The 22,344-nt window shown below is 40.9% G+C and overlaps 1 protein-coding gene across 1 annotated transcript; it reads left to right on the forward strand.

Moving 5' to 3' along the window:
- The first annotated feature begins 1,002 nt into the window (after positions 1-1,002).
- LOC126981543 (VWFA and cache domain-containing protein 1-like) lies at positions 1,003-18,786 on the forward strand. Its single transcript, XM_050832748.1, has 23 exons — positions 1,003-1,062; positions 3,914-4,272; positions 4,573-4,711; positions 5,206-5,268; positions 5,581-5,738; positions 6,714-6,832; positions 6,952-7,047; positions 7,168-7,317; positions 7,498-7,668; positions 7,902-8,126; positions 9,082-9,321; positions 9,527-9,679; positions 9,835-10,013; positions 11,970-12,171; positions 12,432-12,675; positions 12,924-13,113; positions 13,216-13,345; positions 13,748-13,875; positions 14,178-14,333; positions 14,500-14,616; positions 14,803-15,373; positions 15,550-15,726; positions 15,836-18,786. The coding sequence occupies exons 2-23, from the start codon at positions 3,980-3,982 to the stop codon at positions 16,195-16,197; spliced, it is 4,263 nt and encodes a 1,420-aa protein (XP_050688705.1). The 5' UTR covers positions 1,003-1,062; positions 3,914-3,979; the 3' UTR covers positions 16,198-18,786.
- The last annotated feature ends 3,558 nt before the right edge of the window (positions 18,787-22,344 follow it).

Genomic DNA, 22,344 nt, shown 5'->3' on the forward strand with positions numbered 1-22,344 from the left:
GCAAACGTGCCGATTTGCAGTGATAATTTCTACCATATATATATATATATATATATATATATATATATATATATATATATATATATATATATATATATATATATATATATATATATATATATATATATATATATATATATATATATATATATATATATATATATATATATATAAGCACACGAAAGAACAACTTGCATATCAAACAGTATAGTCTGATGATACTCGAACGATTCATAGCCTTTCTGATACCCATATTTAATCTTATTCGGGTACATAAAGTGACATCTGGCTCTGCAAGTGTCTATACATAAGGAATTTTGAATGTGTTGCATGTAAATAACATGGTTAGTCTAATATTCTAAATAGCCTAGCATCACATTCAACAGCTAGGCTATTATTTATTATTTCATGTTATTTCGATTATTAAGTATTATTTATACATGGGGTAAATTATTAAGATATTCTTTATATGCATTTGCAGAGCCAGATATCTTTTAATATACCTGAAATGAGCTATCAATCAATGAATTGAAAAACCATAGATCGTCCGAGCATGCGACATGATATTTAACACAAGCTTGTCTTTGCGTGCGCTTGTATGTTAGATTATCGATGCAAATGACTGAGTAGGTTTTTTTTTTTATACATAAACATTCAAATATATATTATTGAAAAATAAGCTTGAAGGTCTATTATAACAGCTGATTTTCACGTATTTACGAACTAGAATTGCGCAGGTGCCACATCCATCAAAATTCCCGCTTTGTTGGTGGACAGCTGAAATGAAAGAATATACAACTACTGTGAAAAAATATTACTGCTCCTACTACTGCTTGATATATGAAGAGGTCCTGAGGAGTCAAACGAGATGCTGTACCACAACTCATCCCTATTAAGAGAAATAATCCAATAATAAGTGTGTTTTAATCCATTCCTGCATGACGGAGGGCCATTGAACATTAGTAAGACATTTTCAACACCTTGAACAACATAGAGCTTCATTTGACCCCCTCCGCCGCCCCTTTGATGTGCCGCCACGGATGTAAACAAAGCAGCGTCTTCGTGAGTGTGTCTCGTGTTTGGCCTCCTTGGAGTCTTAATGGGGCGCTTTTTCCGCTCTTAGGAAGACGTCTGTTGCCACGGCGTCATTTAAGTCTGTTTAGCGTTCCATGCAGGGGGGTTTTCATTCAAGGATCGGGAGTATGGGGGGACTTTGCGAGGGACGAGACTGAGACAAAAAGCTTTCAAGACCCCAGACAGACAGAGCCAGCTCGACGGACAGACAGACAGACAGACGGACAGACCCACTTTAACGTACAGACAGACAGACGGACAGACCCACTTTGACGTACAGACAGACAGACCCACTTTGACGTACAGACAGACAGACTCAGCTTGCCAGACAGACAGACCCAGTTTCCCAGACAGACAGATCCAGTTTTCCTAACAGACGGACAGACCCAGCTTGACGGACAGACAGACCCAGTTTCACAGACAGACAGACCCAGTTTTCCAGACAGACAGACAGACCCAGCTTGACAGACAGACAGACCCAGTTTCACAGACAGACAGACCCAGTTTCACAGACAGACAGACCCAGTTTCACATACAGACAGACCCAGTTTCACAGACAGACAGACCCAGTTTTCCAGACAGACAGACAGACCCAGTTTTCCAGACAGACAGACAGACCCAGTTTCACAGACAGACAGACCCAGTTTTCCAGACAGACAGACAGACCCAGCTTGACGGACAGACAGACCCAGTTTTCCAGACAGACAGACAGACCCAGCTTGATGGACAGACAGACACAGACCCAGCTTGATGGACAGACAGACACAGACCCAGTTTTCCAGACACAGACAGACCCAGCTTGACAGACAGACAGCAGACCCAGCTTGACAGACAGACAGACAGACCCAGCTTGCCAGACAGACAGACCCACCTTGATGGACAGACAGACCCACCTTGATGGACAGACAGACCCAGCTTGACAGACAGACAGCAGACCCAGCTTGACAGACAGACAACAGACCCAGCTTGACAGACAGACAGACAGACCCAGCTTGACAGACAGACAGACAGACCCAGCTTGCCAGACAGACAGACCCAGCTTGCCAGCCAGACAGACAGACCCAGCTTGCCAGACAGACAGACCCACCTTGATGGACAGACAGACCCACCTTGATGGACAGACAGACCCAGCTTGACAGACAGATGGCAGACCCAGCTTGACAGACAGACAGACAGACCCAGCTTGCCAGACAGACAGACAGACCCAGCTTGCCAGACAGACAGACAGACCCAGCGTGCCAGACGGACAGACCCAGCTTGACAGACAGATGGCAGACCCAGCTTGCCAGACAGACAGACAGACCCAGCTTGCCAGACAGACAGACCCAGCTTGTCAGGCAGACAGACAGACCCAGCTTGCCAGACAGACAGACCCAGCTTGCCAGACACAGACCCAACTTGCCAGACAGACAGACCTAGCTTGCCAGACAGACAGACAGACCCAGCTTGCCAGACAGACAGACAGACCCAGCTTGCCAGACAGACAGACAGACCCAGCTTGCCAGACAGACAGACAGACCCAGCTTGCCAGACAGACAGACAGACCCAGCTTGCCAGACAGACAGACCCAGCTTGCCAGACACAGACACAGTTTGCCAGACAGACAGACCCAGCTTGCCAGACACAGACACAGTTTGCCAGACAGACAGACCCAGCTTGCCAGACACAGACCCAACTTGCCAGACAGACAGACCTAGCTTGCCAGACAGACAGACAGACCCAGCTTGCCAGACAGACAGACAGACCCAGCTTGCCAGACAGACAGACCCAGCTTGCAGGGCGTCGTCGGCCACTGTTCTGGCACCCCCCGTTTCAGTGTGTACCGAGGAGAACTGTTAGCCAGGTGTTGTGCAGGGCCAGGGTGTGCGGCGCCTGGTGCCCCGCCTGGCTGGCCGCCCCACACACCATGGCCTGAATGGTCACGGTACAGTTTACAAGCAGTCATACATAGAGGGTAGTCCAGATCTGTTGGCATGCCAATCCACAAGTACCCTGTGTTGTGTGCCCTGAGCAGAATTAACAAAGCAACTTGGTGTATGTTAAGCAAACATTCAGAGGAAAAATATTAGTTTTGTTACTGAAGTGACTAATGACAATAAGTACAATTACAGTAGATACAGCATAGGACCGAGTCTCGTACCAAACACATCACTACATTTGACATAACTGTATAGCACGTTTCTTAAATTAGCACATACACCCTTCTTAAAAGAATCCAGCGAACCCAGACTAAAGATCTCATCCGGTAGAGAGTTCTAGTAATCAGTACATGGTACAGTAAAGGATTCATTGATGACTCCTGACCATAGACGTAAACTATCAATCACAAGGTCTTGGCTTAGTGAGTACAACATGTTGTATAGGTATCCTTAATCTGAACTTTTTTAGCCTAGACATTTGAATACTAGTCCATGTAAGTGCTCAATTTAGAATATGAACAGAACACAAGGAGTCTACCAGTTGGTAAAAATCTATTATTTACATTATGTGATCATAAGTGTATCAGAAACTAGGGTTACAGAGACAAGGTCAAAATAATTTGACAAATTATAGATTTTTTAAAGATTTTTATTGTTTTATTGAAACAATTTTTAATAATTTGAGCCTTGATTTTTTTATAACCCATTTCATTGGAGCATTGTAACCATGTGCTGATGATAAGAAAAGTGTGATGCGTATATAAAGAAATAAAGGTTATGAATGAATGATAAATTTTCAGATGGCATCAAAATATTTCCATACTTGCTTATTAGGTAAGTTTCTTGCACTGAATAAGCATGTATTTCATGGAAATATCTTTGGTAAAACACTTTAGTTTAATATTTTCTTCACTTTACAGCAAATGAGTACTTTTTTGTATTGACCGGTGGTTTACCGAGTGTGTGATGACCTGACGCAAACAGTCATGAGGACTTCAGCTCCTCCCAGCATGTGCAGCGGCCGCTCCACTGCCGCCCTGCTCACTACCCTGCTCCCACTGGTTGTCTCCTTACTGGTGTGGGCCTCACAGTCCCAAGCACAGGAAAGCAGGGTTGACACAGTTACCAGGAACAGCAGCAGCAGTAATGTCGGTGCCATGCATAACAGTGCAGAGGATACAGATGCCAGTCACACCGACACTAAACCTGTGATCTATGTAAATAACCCGCAGCTCTTGAGGGAGATACAAGAACAGAGTTTCCTCCACCACACGTTCAGGTAAATAAACACCATTTTTTAATACCATTTGTTATGCTAAACTTATGGAATTGAATGTCAATTTTCTTTTTTACGTTATCCTCTCAGGAACTCTTGATACAATCTTGTTCATATTAATGAAACAGACTTTTACTGTTTAGGAATGGATTGGTGTTGTAGGCTTTTCAACATACCTTTTAACCCTTTGCCTCACCTAAGTAATGCAGGCTGGGAATGGTGTGAGACTAGCTGCCAAGAATGCATAATGAAACCAATTAATAATTACTCATGATTATTGTTTATGAGGATGCAAAATTACAGGTTATCAGCAGGGGGAGTACCAAGCAGAGAGGAGGCTGGAGTGCTGGAAGGGGAAGTCCCTCTCCTGGAACGTTCAGCTGCCTTGGGCTCACGGCTCAGGCACCTGGCTAACAACGAGCTGGGAGTCACTCACATGCAGGTACACTTTCATTGATAATGCATGCACTTAGGCAAGGACAGGAGTGCTTGTGAAGACTGGACCTCTCTGTCATATATCATTTGATCTCTGACAGCTATGTTAACCCAGTATGTAACAGCGACGGGCTAAATTTGTGGTTTTACAGCGTACCATCGACGGGCCATATTTTTGCCTTGACATAACCCCCAAAAAATAGAGGATGCATAAACTGATCACAAATGCGTTGATATATATTATATGATGATTTGCGTGAGTGATGATTTTTTCTCATTAATTCGGTTAGAGGGGCCTTTCAGAAACACGATCCCCGCAGCTACCGGGTTAAAGATAGAAAAATATATATTCATTACAGTCATTGAAATTATATTCAGTATTTTTTATTTTTATCATTGTGAAATCTTGAAAACTGGGCACTTGGATTTTTTTTACTGCATTTTGGGATCCATTCATACACAACCATGTACTGATTTGATTTTCTCGTTCATCTCTACCAGGCAACTTTTGATGAGTTGCCATACTCAATGCTGGAGAGGAAGGAAGAGGAAACAGTGAAGGAGGTGAGCACACACATCACTAATGAGAGGCAATGTAGTAAGGCCAAAACAAGGCCGAGCTTTTACATGAATAGAATTTTGTGTATTTCTTTGCATCAACCGTAGTCTCAGATTGGTGTTGAACACATTTGCACTTCTTTTTGTACATCATTTTTTTTCTGTTTTGTACTAACCATAATAGATGATAAACTTTGCTCTATTATTGATGAATTTTGTTAATGCGCTTCGGAAAAGGAAAGGGACAAAAAGATATCATGTTTAACAATAAAATGAGATTCCTTGTGCAGATATTTTTAATGAGCCTTCTATTTTCAGATGGTGCAGTCACTGGAAAGAAAGTTTTCTTTGTACTCAAGATTGTTGACTGAGATGTGTGAGATGCTGGAGGCACAGTACCCCGTAGATGGGCCCAGGCAGGGGAGGGACGCCCAGGACTACCGCCCTTGCTGCCTCATCCCTGACAACTACCTTGAGTATGTCCCAGGCAGGAGAAAGAGTTTGACCAACTAGGCTGTTAGAGTGGAAGCACAGAGTTCGAGGACAATAACTAAATATCAGGACCACAAACTTTATAATGATTTAGGAAAGAAAGGGCATAGAAAACATGATAATTATTGATTTTAATATCAGGCATAACAGAGTCAGAAAGGAGATAAGTGGGACATTTCCAGAATTGTCCAGAGTGAAATTTTCAGAGAAATTTTGAGGGAAATGTTCAGTTTTAGGGTAGAGTTTATATCTTTAGTGCCTTCAGGATAAAACCCCGTCCACACTGGGCATCACGTTGCAGGGTGTGTTGCGCAACTCGTTGCATCAACTCGATTTTGTGCAGTGTAGCCAACCGTAGTTTAAGTCAGCCACCACCAGCAGGCACCAAGTTGCATGGTGTTGTGCATTGTTTCGCCTCGAGCACCCCTTGCAGTATTGCTGACCCCCAAAGACTTACTAAAAACTCCTAATACTTTACATTTTACTCTGATTCAGTTAAAGTACACTCCTGCTTTACAAAAAAAATTTGGCAGACTTACACTTCAGTTGGCTACACTGCACAAAATTGAGTTGATGCAACGAGTTGCGCAACACATCCTGCAACGTGATGCCCAGTGTGGACGGGGAGAGTTGGGAAGGATGAGGAAGATAAATTATTGGAGATTGTTTTGACTAGATGTTAAAAGTCTCGGGAAGAATTAGAATTAGCAAGATTTTGATGTTTTCTATTAACATAAATTGTTGTGAGTTTATGAGTAGGATTGGCTTGATTGCTGGCAGAAATAGGTGTTTGATTGTTAGAGGTTGGAAGGGCCAAGTATTTTTTGTGAGTTGTAATTCATGTAGTAAATCCCTGATGTCAATAAGAATTATAATTGAGACATTAATAAACTGACCCTTAAATGCCCTCATACTCTCTAACTTTGGGAAGCTTTTTCATGCTTGACCTAACTCTGCAGGTACAAGAGTCATTTTGGCACCAGAGTGAATGAGGAGCTTTGGTGTGACACAGGCTTTGGCTCAGGGGACCACTCGCTGCCAGAAAACTTTCTTGCCACACCCTACAACTTGACGGAGAGTGAGTTTATTTGCTGAGGGTGAAATAATAATGTTGCTCAGAAATTTGTCCTCTTAAAAATATTTAACTGAGGTAACAACACTTCAATATGTTTGAATTTTCTTTCTTTTTTTTTTCAGTGTTTTCACTTAACTTGAGAAGGTACCCAACCATCAAGTGGCAGTACTTCATGTCTGCTGATGGCCTCCACACAGAGTATCCTGCTCACAGGCCAGGTGTGTGTGTTTGCATGTGAGCTTGCATGTGAAAAAGAGTGGTTTGTTGTCATGGAATGGACAGATATGAGTTTTCCTATTTGTGCCTCATCTTATTTTTCTGCTCCCTTCCATCCCCAGGCACAAGTATCGGCTCAGACTGTGGACAGTCCTCCAGACATCGACATATTTATGAGGCATCAGTGCGGCCTCGTGGCAGGAACATTGTGTTGCTCTATGACCTGGGAGAAACTCTCACCCCGAGGCTTCTCATCACAGCCAAAGCTATAGGTGAGGGCCAGGGGAACTTATGTGTTTATTATTTGTGTAGTATATACTTGCTTTACTACTGTCTTGACTTAAACTAATAAAGTACTTTCAGCTTTATATTATCCATTTACTGCTAATTGGCTTGCTGCTGTTCAAATAAATCTCTATTTATGTATATTTTTCTCTTGATTGTGTGTGCAGGTCATCAGGTTGTATCAACCCTGACGCTTGAAGACAACATAGCAGTGGTGGGCGTGGCGAGCAGCGTGGCGCGCCCTGCAGCAGCCTGTATGAGATCAGCCATGACGCCGGCCACCCATGATGTCAAGCAAACAGCCAGGCACTTCATTGATTACATGGAGATACAAAATGGTAATCTATGAGCTTTGTGATAATTTCCAATTGAATTAGGCTTTGTTACTTTTGTGGAAAAACAGAATGTTTTGTTTGCTAGCTTATTTGTAAAGTGATTGTTCTCATAGAAGGAGGGGGTGCAAGTGAATAGGTCTGTCCTGAGTGCTGTATAATACTCAGGGAATGTTTCTATTTGATCCCCGCATTTTATTAGGTGAGAAATTGAGATGATATTGATATTTATCTTTCAGAGCCAACCAACCACACCCTAGGCTTGTTGACAGCCCTTGATGTCATCAGTCAGTCATCCCCAAGCCCCTCCCAGACCAACACCTCGGCCCTGCTACTGTATGTGAGCCGTGGGGTGGTGGCCTCCAAGCACCAGGTCCACACACTCATGGCATCACTGGCAACCAAGCTGGAAATAATCAAAACTAGAATTGTCATAAGCACATATGGTTTGGGTCTACTCAAGCGTAAGTAATGATGATATATTTTCATTAAGTTGCTTTCTCTGTTTTCTTTTGTATACATATGCTATGGTGATTCAAGTAATGCCAGATATCATGCCGTTCTCCTCCACATCATGACACAAACAAATAGGTAACTCCTGTGTTCATTCTCATTATTCAACTGCTGAAATTTAACCTTGTTTGCTGAATGCCTTCTCATCTCTCCCTTACTCCTCCTCCATATCTATCCTTCTCTTTCCCTTTCCTCACAGACTTTCTTAACCCCTTCACTACGGCCGGGCGAAAACAGCGCCCTGCGCCGTATCCGGGATCGCAGTGCGGGCCAAATTTAAAATGTTGCTATTGAATATAACAAGTTTTCAGCCATAAACTCAACATACTCATCATGTATTATATATGAAAACATGCAGAATTAAATGGTACACATAAAGAAACTCACTACGGCCGGGCCCAAACAGCGCCCCGCGCCGTATTTGGGATCGCCGCACGTGCCAAATTTCAAATGTCGCTATTGAATGTAACAAGCTTTCAGCCATAAACTCAACATAATCATCACATATTATATATGAGAACATGCAAAATTAAATGGTGCACATAAAGAAACTCACTACGGCCGGGCCAAAACAGTGCCCTGCGCTGTATCCGGGATCGCCGTGCGCGGCAAATTTCAAATGTCGCTATTGAATATAACAAGTTTTCAGCATTAAACTCAACATAATCCTCATGTATTATATATGAAAACATGCATAATTAAATGGTACACATAAAGAAACATAAATTAATTGATAATTTTGAGATGTAAGCATAAATATAAAGATAAAATAACTCGTATATTGGCTAAAGCGCGCCGGGACGCAGTATGCGCATCCTCGGGTTGAAGGGGTTAATCTCTTAAATGCTTAATGTAGATATTTATTTTAATTTTTCTGGAATTTTCTTACTATGAAATTCTTTTCAGATGAATTCTCCTTAGAGATGGAGTTCTTAACAGCACTTACTAAGCAAGACTTTAAGCTGTACAACATAAAATACAGCAAGGCATCAGAGAAGGGCAAGTTTGTGGGTCTGGACTCAACCCTGAGTGTGTCGCCGTTCATCCATAACATGTATGACGTGGTGGAGGAGCCGCCTCTGCCTCAGGAGGGCAGCCTTCGAGACCTTGTGATATCCGAGCCCTACTGGGATGACGATGGCAGAGGTTAGCATTGTGATGCCCAACTCAAGGCTGCAGCAACTTGCATCATGATTTAGTAATTTATTTCTTTTAATTTCCATTACATATTCTACTGTATAAAATTAAGCCATAAACAAGGATTCTTCTCAATGTTGATGGAGCTTTCATATATACAGTAGAGTAGTGTCCATTAAATAGGAATATCCATCATTCCTCTCCCCACACTCAGAGACTGTGGTGTCACTGACAAAGGTTGTCCGTACGGAAGAAAGGAAACTCATCGGACTCATCGGCATAGATCTCCCTCTAGCCAACTTACTGGAGGACGTGACTCACTTCACCTCACCTGCCCACTCTTATGCCTTTGTCATGGATGCTCAGGGTGTGTACTGCCTCATTATTAGATTTCTTCCTTGTGAATTTTTTTCCCCTCTTTTTGAAGCAAATAAATAGCTTAGAAAAGTGACTGTCTTGAATAAATAATGTTTAAGAAGAAGTGATTGGCTGCATTTTGGTGATTCTTATTTCCTTGGGCAGGTAGTGTCCTGGGGCATCCCAAGCTAGGTCGGCCAGAGAGCTGGACGCTGCCTCTTGTGCCCACAGACATCACCCTCCTGGAGCAAACACCGGGACTCAGCAGCATCAGGGACGAGTTCTTCAGCACACAGTCCGGGCACACCTTCCTCCACGGTGCTTCTCACAACGAAAACCAAATGGTGAGTCATTCTAATTAATCATTAGGGTTTTTGATAACTGACCCATTTCTTAAAAAGGTCAAAGCTCTGTTTAGATTTTTTTTTTTTTTTAAGGCAGACAGGACAAATCAGAACAAATATGTTGCACCAATAAACCTTAGATAAAAGAAGTTGCCAAAATACAAAGTTTAGTGTTGGTTACAGAGATATTGATACTCCCCTCATGAAAGACAGAGTTGTCATGTGGAGAGGGTAGACAAATTGGTTGAGAAGATACACAAGAAATATTGGTAACTAAGAAAGTATATGAATTTCCAGATTATCCCCCACACACTTGCTATGTGAAAGAGATTAACTTGATGGTAATGATCTGTTTATTGGAACTACGGTAAACCCTCAACATAACAGACTAATTGGGGGGAGCTTAGTCCATTAATGCCAAAAGTCCACTATAAGCGTCGGAAATTTAAAAATACGTATAATATTACCGACGAACCTAATAAACGTAGGTATGTACCGTATTTGACAGCTTATAAGACGCACCCCCCAATTTTGGCAGGCATTTGAAAAAAAAATAAATAAATAAACAGTTTGAAACACGAGCGTCAGGTGAAGATTTTTCGCCTGACATTCATAGCTCTTCCTGCCATCCGGTCATTATTAAAGTTTCACATGTTTTCAGATCCTTATCAAATCCCAATACTTTACATTTAAAACCCTTAATAGTTGCTGGGACCTACCAGAATTGGTCCTTCTTAGAGACTCGAGGGTACGGCTTTGAGATGTAAACAAACGTGGCGGAGACAGCGATATTCAGAGGGGTAATGGGTATAAAGTTTGTGCATCATATTTCTTTAATTATTATTCTACATCATAAGTCTAGATGTTGTAATAGTCTAGTACATTTTTAAAACATAAGGAAGTGTGGAATTTCAAACTTCAATGTGTTTCAATATTTGTTGAACACATATGTAAAGTAAGAATGTTAAAAAATAAGTGCAAAATGGAGAAACAGGCACTTGTAAATATCAAATAATAACCTATCTTCTCAGTATCTCGTCAATATTATCCATATATTGTTTTTGTTTATCAGTCAAACAAAGTTAAACAGTTTTATGAAGAAGGTTTGTCTTACCTCAATGATCCCTGTTTACTAAGCAAACGTAGTGTGTCTTGCGCGTGTTGTCAGGTTTTGTGTACAGCCATCCACTAGTTTGTTTAGGTACTGTACACCTGCCGCCACAGCCGCAAAGTAGCTCGCAGAAAGAGGTTCAACTTGCTTACTGTTTGTACTCACAAAGATCACAAGTGGACAAACTAGAAAAAAACAAGTAAATTAATGTTTTTACTGTTGTGTATTCCCTCATGTGTGGTGGACAGCAGAGCGACGTATTTCTCACAACACCAGTCCGCATAGTGGACCGACGCCGCCATGTCCCGTCCTGCACTGCGTATTTCCGCCACCCACACCGTGTGACGAATAACTTCAACTAACCAAAGCCAACTTAACCTAACCTACCCAACCCCCCCTCAACCCCCTTGAAGCTGTGTCAGTACTGACACTCACAAACACTTGACTTTTTTTTTCATTACATTTATGTCCTGGATTGAATATGAGACTTTCTTGTGTAAATACATTCTTCATTTGAATGGGAACCACAAGGAGGAAAATACTTCATCAGGTGGGCTGGAAAAGACCACAGTAACCAAAGGATGGGACAGCAGATAAAGGGAGGAGGGCGAGGTGATTAGCAGACGCTATTGTAGTTACCGGGCGCCGTTCGTTCAGAAACTATTCTCGGTCGGTCCCTGTGGATTTCTGACCCTCTGACCTTGTCTGTTATACATATCTGAAATCCATTATAAGCGGGTCTGTTATATCAAAGGTTTACTGTACTTACTACCATAGCAGATTCAAACCTCCCTAATATAAGCAACAAGATCATCATCATCATCTGTTCCTCACTCTCTTACTAGGATAAGTTGCACTACTGGTGGCATAGGTCAGAGGCCAATGGCTGGGTGATGGTTGTGACCTGGCATGACTCAGGAGTGCCGCGGCGTCGGCTGAGTCGCAGTGTGCGGCCTCTGCCTCCCACTGCACTCTTTCATCGCCTTGACCTTCTCTCGCCCAGTGAAGCACGTGTGTGTCGGCACTTCAACCAGATGGCTACGCTGGGTGAGTACTGATATTTTTGGGACAGTGATATCTTTTCCTTGCTTGAAATGAATAACCAAACTCCACTTCATATCACCTCTAGGAATAAGCAGCTTTTAAGGATTGAGTAATAGAGGATTTAAAAGTATTTGTGCATTTCATTTTACTTTCAACTTTTGTGATTTTCTTCAAGCAAGAAAGGCATTTAGTATTTATGATGGGGAGGGAGTTATGATATGTTCCAAATATATTTTAATCCATCATTGTTTCACCACTCACAGATGGCAGCACACTCTTCCTCTCTGTGGGCTCGTACATCTCCCCATTGAGTCAGCTGGCCAGTGGTGTTGAGAGTCTGGGTGCCGTGCAGAGCATCACTGCTTACCTAAGTGACAACACTCAGCTCATAGCCAACCCGGGTCTGAGGCTGGGGGTGCGAACGGATGCCACTGCACTCTATCAGATCTCAGACTTCTGGAAAAAGCAGCATGAAAATAGTGACCTCAGCAAATACATTATTAGAAGGTACTTAGGTTGTATGACTTTTATAGACCTAAAACTTTGTACTGGTGTTTGCTATCATGACCTAGACTTACCTGTCTCCTCTAACTGCCTGAGACTATTGAAATGGATAGTCTTTTAGTGTAATACTATACCTGAATTCATAGTATGTAAGCCAAGAACTCTGGATTAGAATAAATAAAAATATAACAAGATAACAAAAAAATTGGATTGTACAAGTATATAAAAAAGAGCATGTAATGTATTTTCAGATATGCTGCGGCTTCCTCTGGTGTGGCCCTGATGTTCCCCGGCACCCTCCTGGACCGCAGCTTTGACCCTCGCTCTCAGTCCTGGTACCTGAATGCCTTGTCCAGCCCTGGGAAGGTGGTGGTGTCCCCGCCATACCTGGACCCAGGCGGCGCTGGCTACATCGTGACTGTCTCCCACACAGTGTATCAGGTAATTGTGTACTTGTGTGCACTAACAGTGAGTGATGCAGCATTTGAGAAAGAGGAAGCGTATGAAGCCCCTCATGTTAACTTTGCTTTATATTGATTTCAGGGGCAGTCAGCAGCCATGCACTCATCTGCTGACCCAGTGGCTGCTGTTCTTGCTGCTGACTTCACCTTGGGATACTTCTACAAGTTATTACTGGATCTTGAGCCTGCTTGTGGTGGTCATGGGGTCTTAGGTGAGTTGTGGTTGATTGTATCAGCAGCCATGAGCAAACGCTTGCAAGCGGTCTTAACAGTAAAAGAAAATCTTATAAGCTGAGGACAAACACCCACAAGACATGGGAGTGTAGAGCAACTGCTGGACCGTGATCTGATGTCGTAGAAAGATCTTTGGGTGATGGAGAGGCGCTAGAAGTCTGGAGAGAGCAAAAATAACACCCATTTTCCAAAGCCGTGATAAAGACCTGCTCAACAACAGGCCATTATTACTAACAAATGTAATATGTAAATCCTGTGAAAAGAAAGATTTGCCTCACATCAGCAAATATGGTAGAGAAATTTGGCCATTATGTTTATAGACTAACAGACCATGGACCATTATATGTTGATGGTATGGATAAATATTTCTGTTTCTCCAGAGGAAGAGAGGAAAGTTCGATGTTTCCTGGTGAACACTGAAGGCTACCTGGTGGCTCATCCATCTCTGCTGAAGCCAACACGCTCCTTGGGTCCCTCAGTCAACATTCCTCCACACATCACCCATCAGGTGGGGGAGAGGAAATGTCTTTGGATAAATCTGTGGGATGGTGACAAGTCTATTGTTGATTATATATGAGATAATATTTTATTCCATGGATTTCAATTGAAATCAAATTTGAAAGGCTAATGGCTGAGTCATCTGCAGTCAAAATCTTCATTTATAATTATTGTGTCATTCAGCTTATTTCTTCATTTCTTTTATTAACTACACCTTGGTAAAGGTTAAGCTATTATTGGCACCTTCTAAGTTAACCTAAGTGGCTGTCAGAGTTCTCTCAAGATTGATAAAATGCATTTTTTTTCTGGCAGGAGCCAGTGTTGTCCATGGAACTACTGGCGCGGGAGGAAGGCTGGCTGACCAAGGCATCGTGTGGTCGGTGGTGGCACGGTGCCAGTGAGCGCCACTACTTCCTTCATCCTCCAGCCAGCCAGGTGGTTTCCTCACCCTCGGCAGAGACCAATCAGGTACAAGCTTATTACAGAACAGGAGTTTACATCTTTGTGAATGTCTTGTCTCATTGTTTGTACATAGCATGAGCAATATTATTGGAAGAAATTAGTAATCACAAGTAAGTGAAAATATATGGATTGTATTGAAGCACCTTTAATTGTTATTAATTTTTATCATCAGGGGGATGCAAATTCATGCCTGCAGTATGCTTTGGCATCTGTGCCATCCACCAACCTCATCCTCACCATAATCAACCAGACATGTACTCCATCAGTTGCCTTTTGTCCATGCAGCATGGTAAGTTTGTAGGAGGAAACTTGACAGTTCAGCTGTAGTTGACAATAATCAAAAATGTTTTAAAATAAATTTCATTGCCCTACTTTAGCAAAGGAGCCAGTGGAGTGTTAAGTTTGCTGTTATACATAGAGGATAATGAAGCTACATCTGAAATTTTAAATATTTAACTCATGTATCTCCCATCAGGATGACAGGCTGTGCCTCAACTGTCAGCTGGTGGAGGCTGGCGCTTGTGAGTGTCCCTGTGAGTGTCCACTGTCCTCACATCCTTGTGAGGACACTGCAGAAGAAAGTAAGAGCCCCCCGTGGCCCTCAGACACCTCATCCTCAAGTAATAACACAAAGGATTCAGCCAATCATGTATGGCAGACTTACTTTGACAAAAGCAACAGTCAGCCAGTGCCTCAGGTGCTGAAGCTGACCACACAGCCCCCAGACCTGGCCCCCACCTGCCACAGAATCCCAGAGCCACCTGTGTCCCTCCAGTACTCCATAGGCTTATTGGCTCACCTGGACTCCTGTGTTGAGGTGTCCTGTTCCCTCCATGCTACTTCTATGTCGTGTTTGGGTGTGATAGGCTGTGAATGGTGCTACCTGAACGGTGATGGGTCTTCTCCCCTCAGTCATCCTCACTGCTCAGAAACACACAATTGCTATGGGGGTGTTCTTGGAGGCCCCTCACCCTACCCTCATGGACTAGCAACCCTCCCACACTCAGACAACAACCATGGAGATTCTGGTAACCCCATTGGACCAGGTATGGTTTAATCATTATTGTTTTTAATCAACTATTAAACTAGGGATGAAATGTATGTTGTCAGATATAGTTTAAAAGCTCCCATCTAGTTGCTAGGGTGTAGGTGATACAGTCTAATCAACTCATACAAATTGTTACCTCACAAGCAGTGATCATGGGAATATTGCACTCCTCAGTTGCTGGAGGAGTGATGGCAGTGTTCCTTGTGGTGGCCGTGGCTGTGTACTGCTACCGACAGCACGTTGGCAGCACCAACCACTCCCTCTACACCCCGGCCAGCCTCCAGCCACGCCCCAGCATCTACCAGTCCCAGCCCGCTCATGATATAGACACAGGAGATGATGATCTATTGGGTGAGCAAACAACAGCACATGTTATAATCCCTTTCTGTATACCCTTTTTTTCATCCAGCTTTACTTCAGCATTATTCTGTATTTTAAGATTCACCTTTGCTTCTTTCAGATGTATGTGGTGTTGGTGTTGGGGCTGCTGCAGCTGTCAGTCCTTACCGCATGAACCCAGGCTACCAGCGGCCCCCAGGCGTGGCTGACTCCAGTGACCAAGGCTACTCCACCATGACACCTCACGATGACTCCGAGAACCTTAACTACACAGACCTGGGAGGCTTGGTGGGTCTGCCTGTGAGTCGCACTCTGGATGATGGCCCCTCCACTTCAGGGTGGTCCCCACCTCCCTCCCCAAGACACCAGGAGAGGAGAGGCAGCCTCCTGGAGCCCTCCCACACACTGCTGCCTCCAGCCAAGCGAAGTGGTCCCAACATTATTCAGGTACCTGTCACTGTGCACATGGTTGATAGCGTGTGAGTCAGTCACTTGTATGGTGTGTCATGGTTTAGGTGTATTTTTTATTATGTTATGTGGAAGAAGCCTTTAAGGCATAAAGGTATTGCTCATCCTGAGTTCTTTGCATTTCAAAACAGTTTTTAGTGGTGGAAGCCAAGTCAAATTTCATTACATAGTAAGATTCCTTCAATTAAGTTCAATGATTTTTATTACCTGTCTTTGGGAAAAACAGTATTACAGACAATTGTTTATTCTTATTTCTGTACGATGTGGGTTTGATGCCCATTAAGCTAGAAAATGCATGACTATTGCTGTTGTGCCAGCATATTCCTCTTAGTGCTAACATAAGTGTGTATAAAGGTCTCCTCCAACATTTTAATATACCACAAAAAGGTTAATGATATAATTCTACTCTTAAGGCATGAATATTCTAGTTGTAATTTATATGCAATATTATTAATTGTGATCATAAGTCCATTGTGGTAGGTCAAGTAATCTAGTCTAAATGCAGCTAATGAAGAGTTGAGCTTTGGGGTCTTATGAGTGAAGCAAGCCAGAGCACCAAAGATGAGTTTCACAAATACACTGGACAGCACAACTCAGGAATCCCATAAGGGAAGGGAAGCATTACATCAAACACAAATGCATTGTTCCTAAGTTAGTTTTTAGAGCAACATCAACATTCACTGCAAATTCAGGTTTTGGTGAACTTGATACTTGATGGCAGAATAGCACATGAGGTTTTGTGCATGTTGTCGGGGATATGAGTGCCAGTGTGTGAGGCTTTGATAGTTTGTATATATTTTTTTATGAACTCTGGAGTGGCTAAATTTGATGCTGTAACAAATGAATTTGTGAATGAAGGGTATTGTGCTGTTAGGACTGAACATGGTTATGAAGTTTTGCTTGATGAGGAGACATTAAAGTGATCCATATTACTGTTATAAGAAAGTTCTCCATGAGTATTCGAGGCCCAATTGAATGTTAGATTTTCTTTAAAACTGTCTCATCTTGTGTGTGCCATAAAGTCATGGAAGCGGCAAGTTTGTATGAGAGGCCTTAGCTAAGTTAAAGTGCTTACTATGCAACGTGTAAATGAGGTGAATAATGATAATATTATCAGAATTTCATACACAAATTCTTGTGAATATTTTTTTAATGGATTTATATCTCAAATTTTATCTAAGAACAGAAACCTGCATCAAAAGACCAGAAATTTTTCCTTCCAGTAAGTAGGACAAAATTCCTATCCTTGAAAATAATAAACTCCTTACTTCATGAAGTAACCCAAAGGTCTGTCAGTTAAGTGATATTTATTTCTTGATTTTGTGGTGCACATTTCGTGTCCAGGAGGTTTGGTCATATCCAGTCCACACCCTAGATCAAAACTATTGTGCAGAATGGCAAAGCTTCACCACCATTCAATTTACAGATATTGGTGATTTTCCAGATACTTCCTCATGAACAGTTGTTTGGAACAACGGATTTCAATAATACTAAAGTAGAAAAGGGGAGTTTACTGTAAATACAAATTCTCAGAAATGGTTAATGACAAAGTGTTTTCTTGCTGGTAATGATGCATTCAAAACTAACACTGCCTCTAAGTGATTGAACATAAATAAGATATTCTTCTATCTTGTGTGAGTGGATCAGCCTCATCTTTAATTATTATTTTGCAGTTAGCTTCCTCCAGTGTCCAGGGAACAGAAAGGGATGTCTCAATGATCTTTTCTAGAATCACAAGTATGTATACGCAGGCAGTGAGGTGTTGGTGATGGTGTATTGATTAGTACATAACTACTGTGAAAATTAATTGAAGTGAATGTTGATGAAAATATTGAACTGAAATTCTTCTGGTTAGGTAACTGTTTTGTGCCAGACTGATGTGTCAGCTGGCAACAGGGATTTTTATAGAATGAAGGCTTACAGGATTGCACATTTAACCCTTGTATAAACTTTTAAAGAAAATCGCTACACAGATGTGAACAAGACAATAATAAGACTGGCCTGCACGGGGAGAGGTATTGTCTTAATTTTAGTAGGAGACTTACCAATATGTATAGATAGATTTTTTTAATTTGTTTGTCTCTGAAGTTCATTCGGTAAAAAAGATAGTCCATGGTGTGTCAAATTTTGATCCAATGAACTGGACAGTCCTGATGAGTTTTCACCTAGCTCAGTGGTACTGGCCTGTCCCAAGACAATAAAGTGTATCATCAAAAGTGTCAATGAACATGATGTAAAGATGACCGGTGCAAGTCTGCTTCTCCTAAATACATTTTTATATTGTGAAAGGGTTGCATTTTTATGAAGGGACTCACGCTGCATGTATATATTATTTTCTGAAATGTTAATAACCGGATTTTTTTGATATTTTGAGTTATTTTTGTAAAACTGGAAATTGTTTTTATTAATGAAGATTTAAAAGTAAGTTACTAAATGTTTTATATTGTTTTTAGTTGTTACATATATATTTATTGAAAAGCAACCATAGCTGATTAGTCAGTCCATCCAGCCATTCCTCAGTGAAGGGTGCACCAAGTTTCTCCAAGTGCATATGAAAGACCAAGGCTGCACAATTTGCAGCCCAGGAGTATTTCATTTGTAGCCCATGGTCATATATATATATATATATATATATATATATATATATATATATATATATATATATATATATATATATATATATATATATATATATATATATATATATATATATATATATATATATATATATATATATATATATATATATATATATATATATATATATATATATATATATATATATATATATATATATATATATATATATATATATATATATATATATATATATATATATATATATATATATATATATATATATATATATATATATATATATATATATATATATATATATATATATATATATATATATATATATATATATATATATATATATATATATATATATATATATATATATATATATATAGTCATATAAATTTTGTAATTGAGTCATGAAAATTTTGTAATTGAGTTCCTCCATTTGATGTGAGCACGAGAGCAAAAGTAGTGCACATCCTTACCACTGATGGGCTGAGTGGAAGGTTTTATTGCATTGTGTGTATGAACTCGTTTATTTAAGTGAGTGTGTTTTATAAATGCATCTCTTCCTCAGTATTCTACTTATTCATTCTAGTAAACATAAGTATCATGTTCATGTACAGAGTTACTTTATTTTCAGTACATCCTGTTACCATTTTGTATATGTATGGACACTAATACCACAAAAGTCTTATTTGCTTTTGTTCCAAGCTGAAGGACAGCTTTCTCATAGGCTAAGCTGCATCCCCTGATGCAGTGGGAGGAAAGAGATATTCAATGGTGATGCATAAAATGCTTTTTTTTTTTTTTTTTTTTTTTTTTTTTCCAAACCTTAATTCTGAGTGGACACATTTGCAAAGCTCTGCTGGCTGAAAATGACAGAAAGGTTTCAGCACCTTATATGGTGATGGATTCTGAGTGAAGAAAATGCTAGTGGATAAAGGTTACAAAAACTTTGCTGAACAAATCTGTTCATCCTTTTTTATTTTTTTTCAGTAATTTGAAGCATCACACCAAAATGTTATTTATTTGATTTAGGTGTTGCATATTTCTTTTATTCTTTGGAGGTAAAAAGAGAAAAGATTGAGTTACATTGTGCCGTTATGCTGCCCCCGTTTGCTCCAGCGGATGAATTCTTGAATGTCTTCCAGAGGTAAACGTCATCCATGTTTTAATCATGGAGATCGTCATCACATCATGCTTTCCTCTAATGTTATCCAGTGACTAATGCTGCTGTGTGTGGACACCCTTCCTGATCTGTTTCCAGCATTAGTCCATAACTTTAATGGTAGCGGAACATCGTGGTCGCCGGCCCGTCCCTTCAGGCAGTGCTGTGTTGGAAAAAAGTTTTCATTCATACATGGTTGTCTGCACCGCTAATTACTGTTGCTCAACAAAAAACAGTATTTCCTATCATAATGAGCAGCTCTACTTTTATCTATATTTAACAGTGATGAGTTATTAAGTGTTTCAGGATGGTTGCATTAGCCTAATACTTTGTTGCTTGGTGCTGGAAGCAAAGTGAATGAAGTAGGCAATGTTTTGCTGTATTTTTTTATCAATTTCCTCTTTGATTTTTGTCCATTTGTTGCTCAAATTAACAGCTAGCGGACAATAGTCTAACGTGTTTTTGTGTTTGTCCAGTCACAAATTTACAATAGATAAACTCATGATAGAAATATTTTTTTAGTCACATTGCATAAGTTACTCAGTGACAGGCCATTAAAATACTAATGTGCTCATGCAGTACAGGTGTGAGTAATCACGGTTTATGATCATGGGAGCTTAGCCTTCCCATGATGTAGAGTTAACCTTAGCTGTATGCGTACGGACAAGGATCTTTTGACTGACTTGCCACAAGTTCTTAGAGACAGGCAGAGAGTTGTCAGATTATCATACACTCGCGGAGAAATGTAATACGTTTAGTGTCCAGAAGTAACGTTTGTCTCCACTACACCTTCGGTAGAAAAAACATGTAGTTCCATAGAGATTGAGAGTTGGGAATGGGAATCTGCCCCTCTAACTTAAATTTTTGTTGAGAGAAAACAGAATCTGTCAACCTTAGTCTGTACCTGTCCAGTATGTGTCTAGAAGTGACATGTAGCCGGCAGATGCTGCATGAAATGTGAATTGTATATGTGCTTGTGTCCCAACTCTTGTTTCTTGTTTGGGTGGCATGATGATTATGTATGAATAGTATCAGGAGGAGCAGGACAGACAGGAAGCAGACTCCTAAGGGGTAGTGGCGCCACCAGTGCTTTGATACAGGAGACAGCTTGAAGTGCAGTTGGAGGAAGGAGTCTTTTTTCAAAAGTGTGATTTTTCAGGAGGTGCAAAGGAGTGTCAGTCTGTCCGAGTTACTTTGTGGCACTGCAGACATGTAGTGGGTGACACTGATAATTTGGCCACCATTTGTTGTGATGGCGGCGGTGGTGTGTATGTGTTTCAGAGCACAAAGAACATTCCTCACTCTTGCCTCAGTCTGGTGTGCCATGGTCCTCCAGTGACAGTGAATTTCAGACTTAAATGAGACATGAAAGGCTTCCATAGGTTTTGGAAATAAAAACTATGTGATAATGAAAATACTGCTTATTAGTATTTCAAAGGTAATTTGTTTTAATGCATCTGAAGTTACCCTTTGGTAAATTAAGTAAGTTATATTTTGCACATTTTCTTATGCAGAAATGTTCATTATGAACACACACAAAGTCTGTGGTGTAACTGAGCTAACTGGGAGCATGTTGTTGGCAGCCTTGAGACTGTATGGTGTTTGTACCATTTGCTAGTAAATATGGTTACATGTACACAGCCTTTGATATCCCTGCTTTACATTCATGGTGAGGGCTGGTCTTTCCAGAGTGAGGGAATTGGCATCCTCTACCGCCCTAGCCAATCTATTTTCTCTTGCTTTCCTAATCCATCTTCCTTTCTCCCCACTAACCAGTAGATCTCGTAAGGTTTGTCTTTGTATTTTCTTTGTTGACCTAAGTTTATGTAGTTTGGGATTCCTTCATTTGAATGAATGGGTATGATTAGATCATTTTTGGATGCAACCACCAACAGTGTGGTATTTGTATCCCAGTCATAGCATGTAGGTCTCCTGGGTGTGATCCTTCACTTCTGGATTATGGTTTTAGCACAGATTCATTGCCCATAACAACGCAGGCCAGGCTAATCATCAAGTGCCTTCCACCATTGTTATTCACCGCGCTACCAAGGTATGTGATACTAATAGTGACCACACTGTCCTCACCACGTGCATGAACAGACTGAACTGGGTCATCTTGTCTCCATGGTCTTTCAGAATAACCACACCTTAGATAATATTTTCCCTCCTTCAGGTAATCCACACACTGCTCTAACTGTTTTATTATAGCTTGCAGCTCTTCCTAGTGTTGCATCAGCCTTCCTTACATCATAGTTGTTTTTCCTTTTCCTTACTGTTGACCTCTATCTGACCAGTGTGCCGTGACCTCTGATGTCTGACATGTATTTTCCATCAGCTCACTCATGGTATCTTGATGTGTCTGTAGGCTTTGTGGGTCTATGATAAGGCAGGATATGTTGATCTTAACT

This window comes from Eriocheir sinensis, chromosome 48 (assembly GCF_024679095.1).
Source record: "Eriocheir sinensis breed Jianghai 21 chromosome 48, ASM2467909v1, whole genome shotgun sequence".
Taxonomy (NCBI): Eukaryota; Metazoa; Arthropoda; class Malacostraca; order Decapoda; family Varunidae; genus Eriocheir; species Eriocheir sinensis.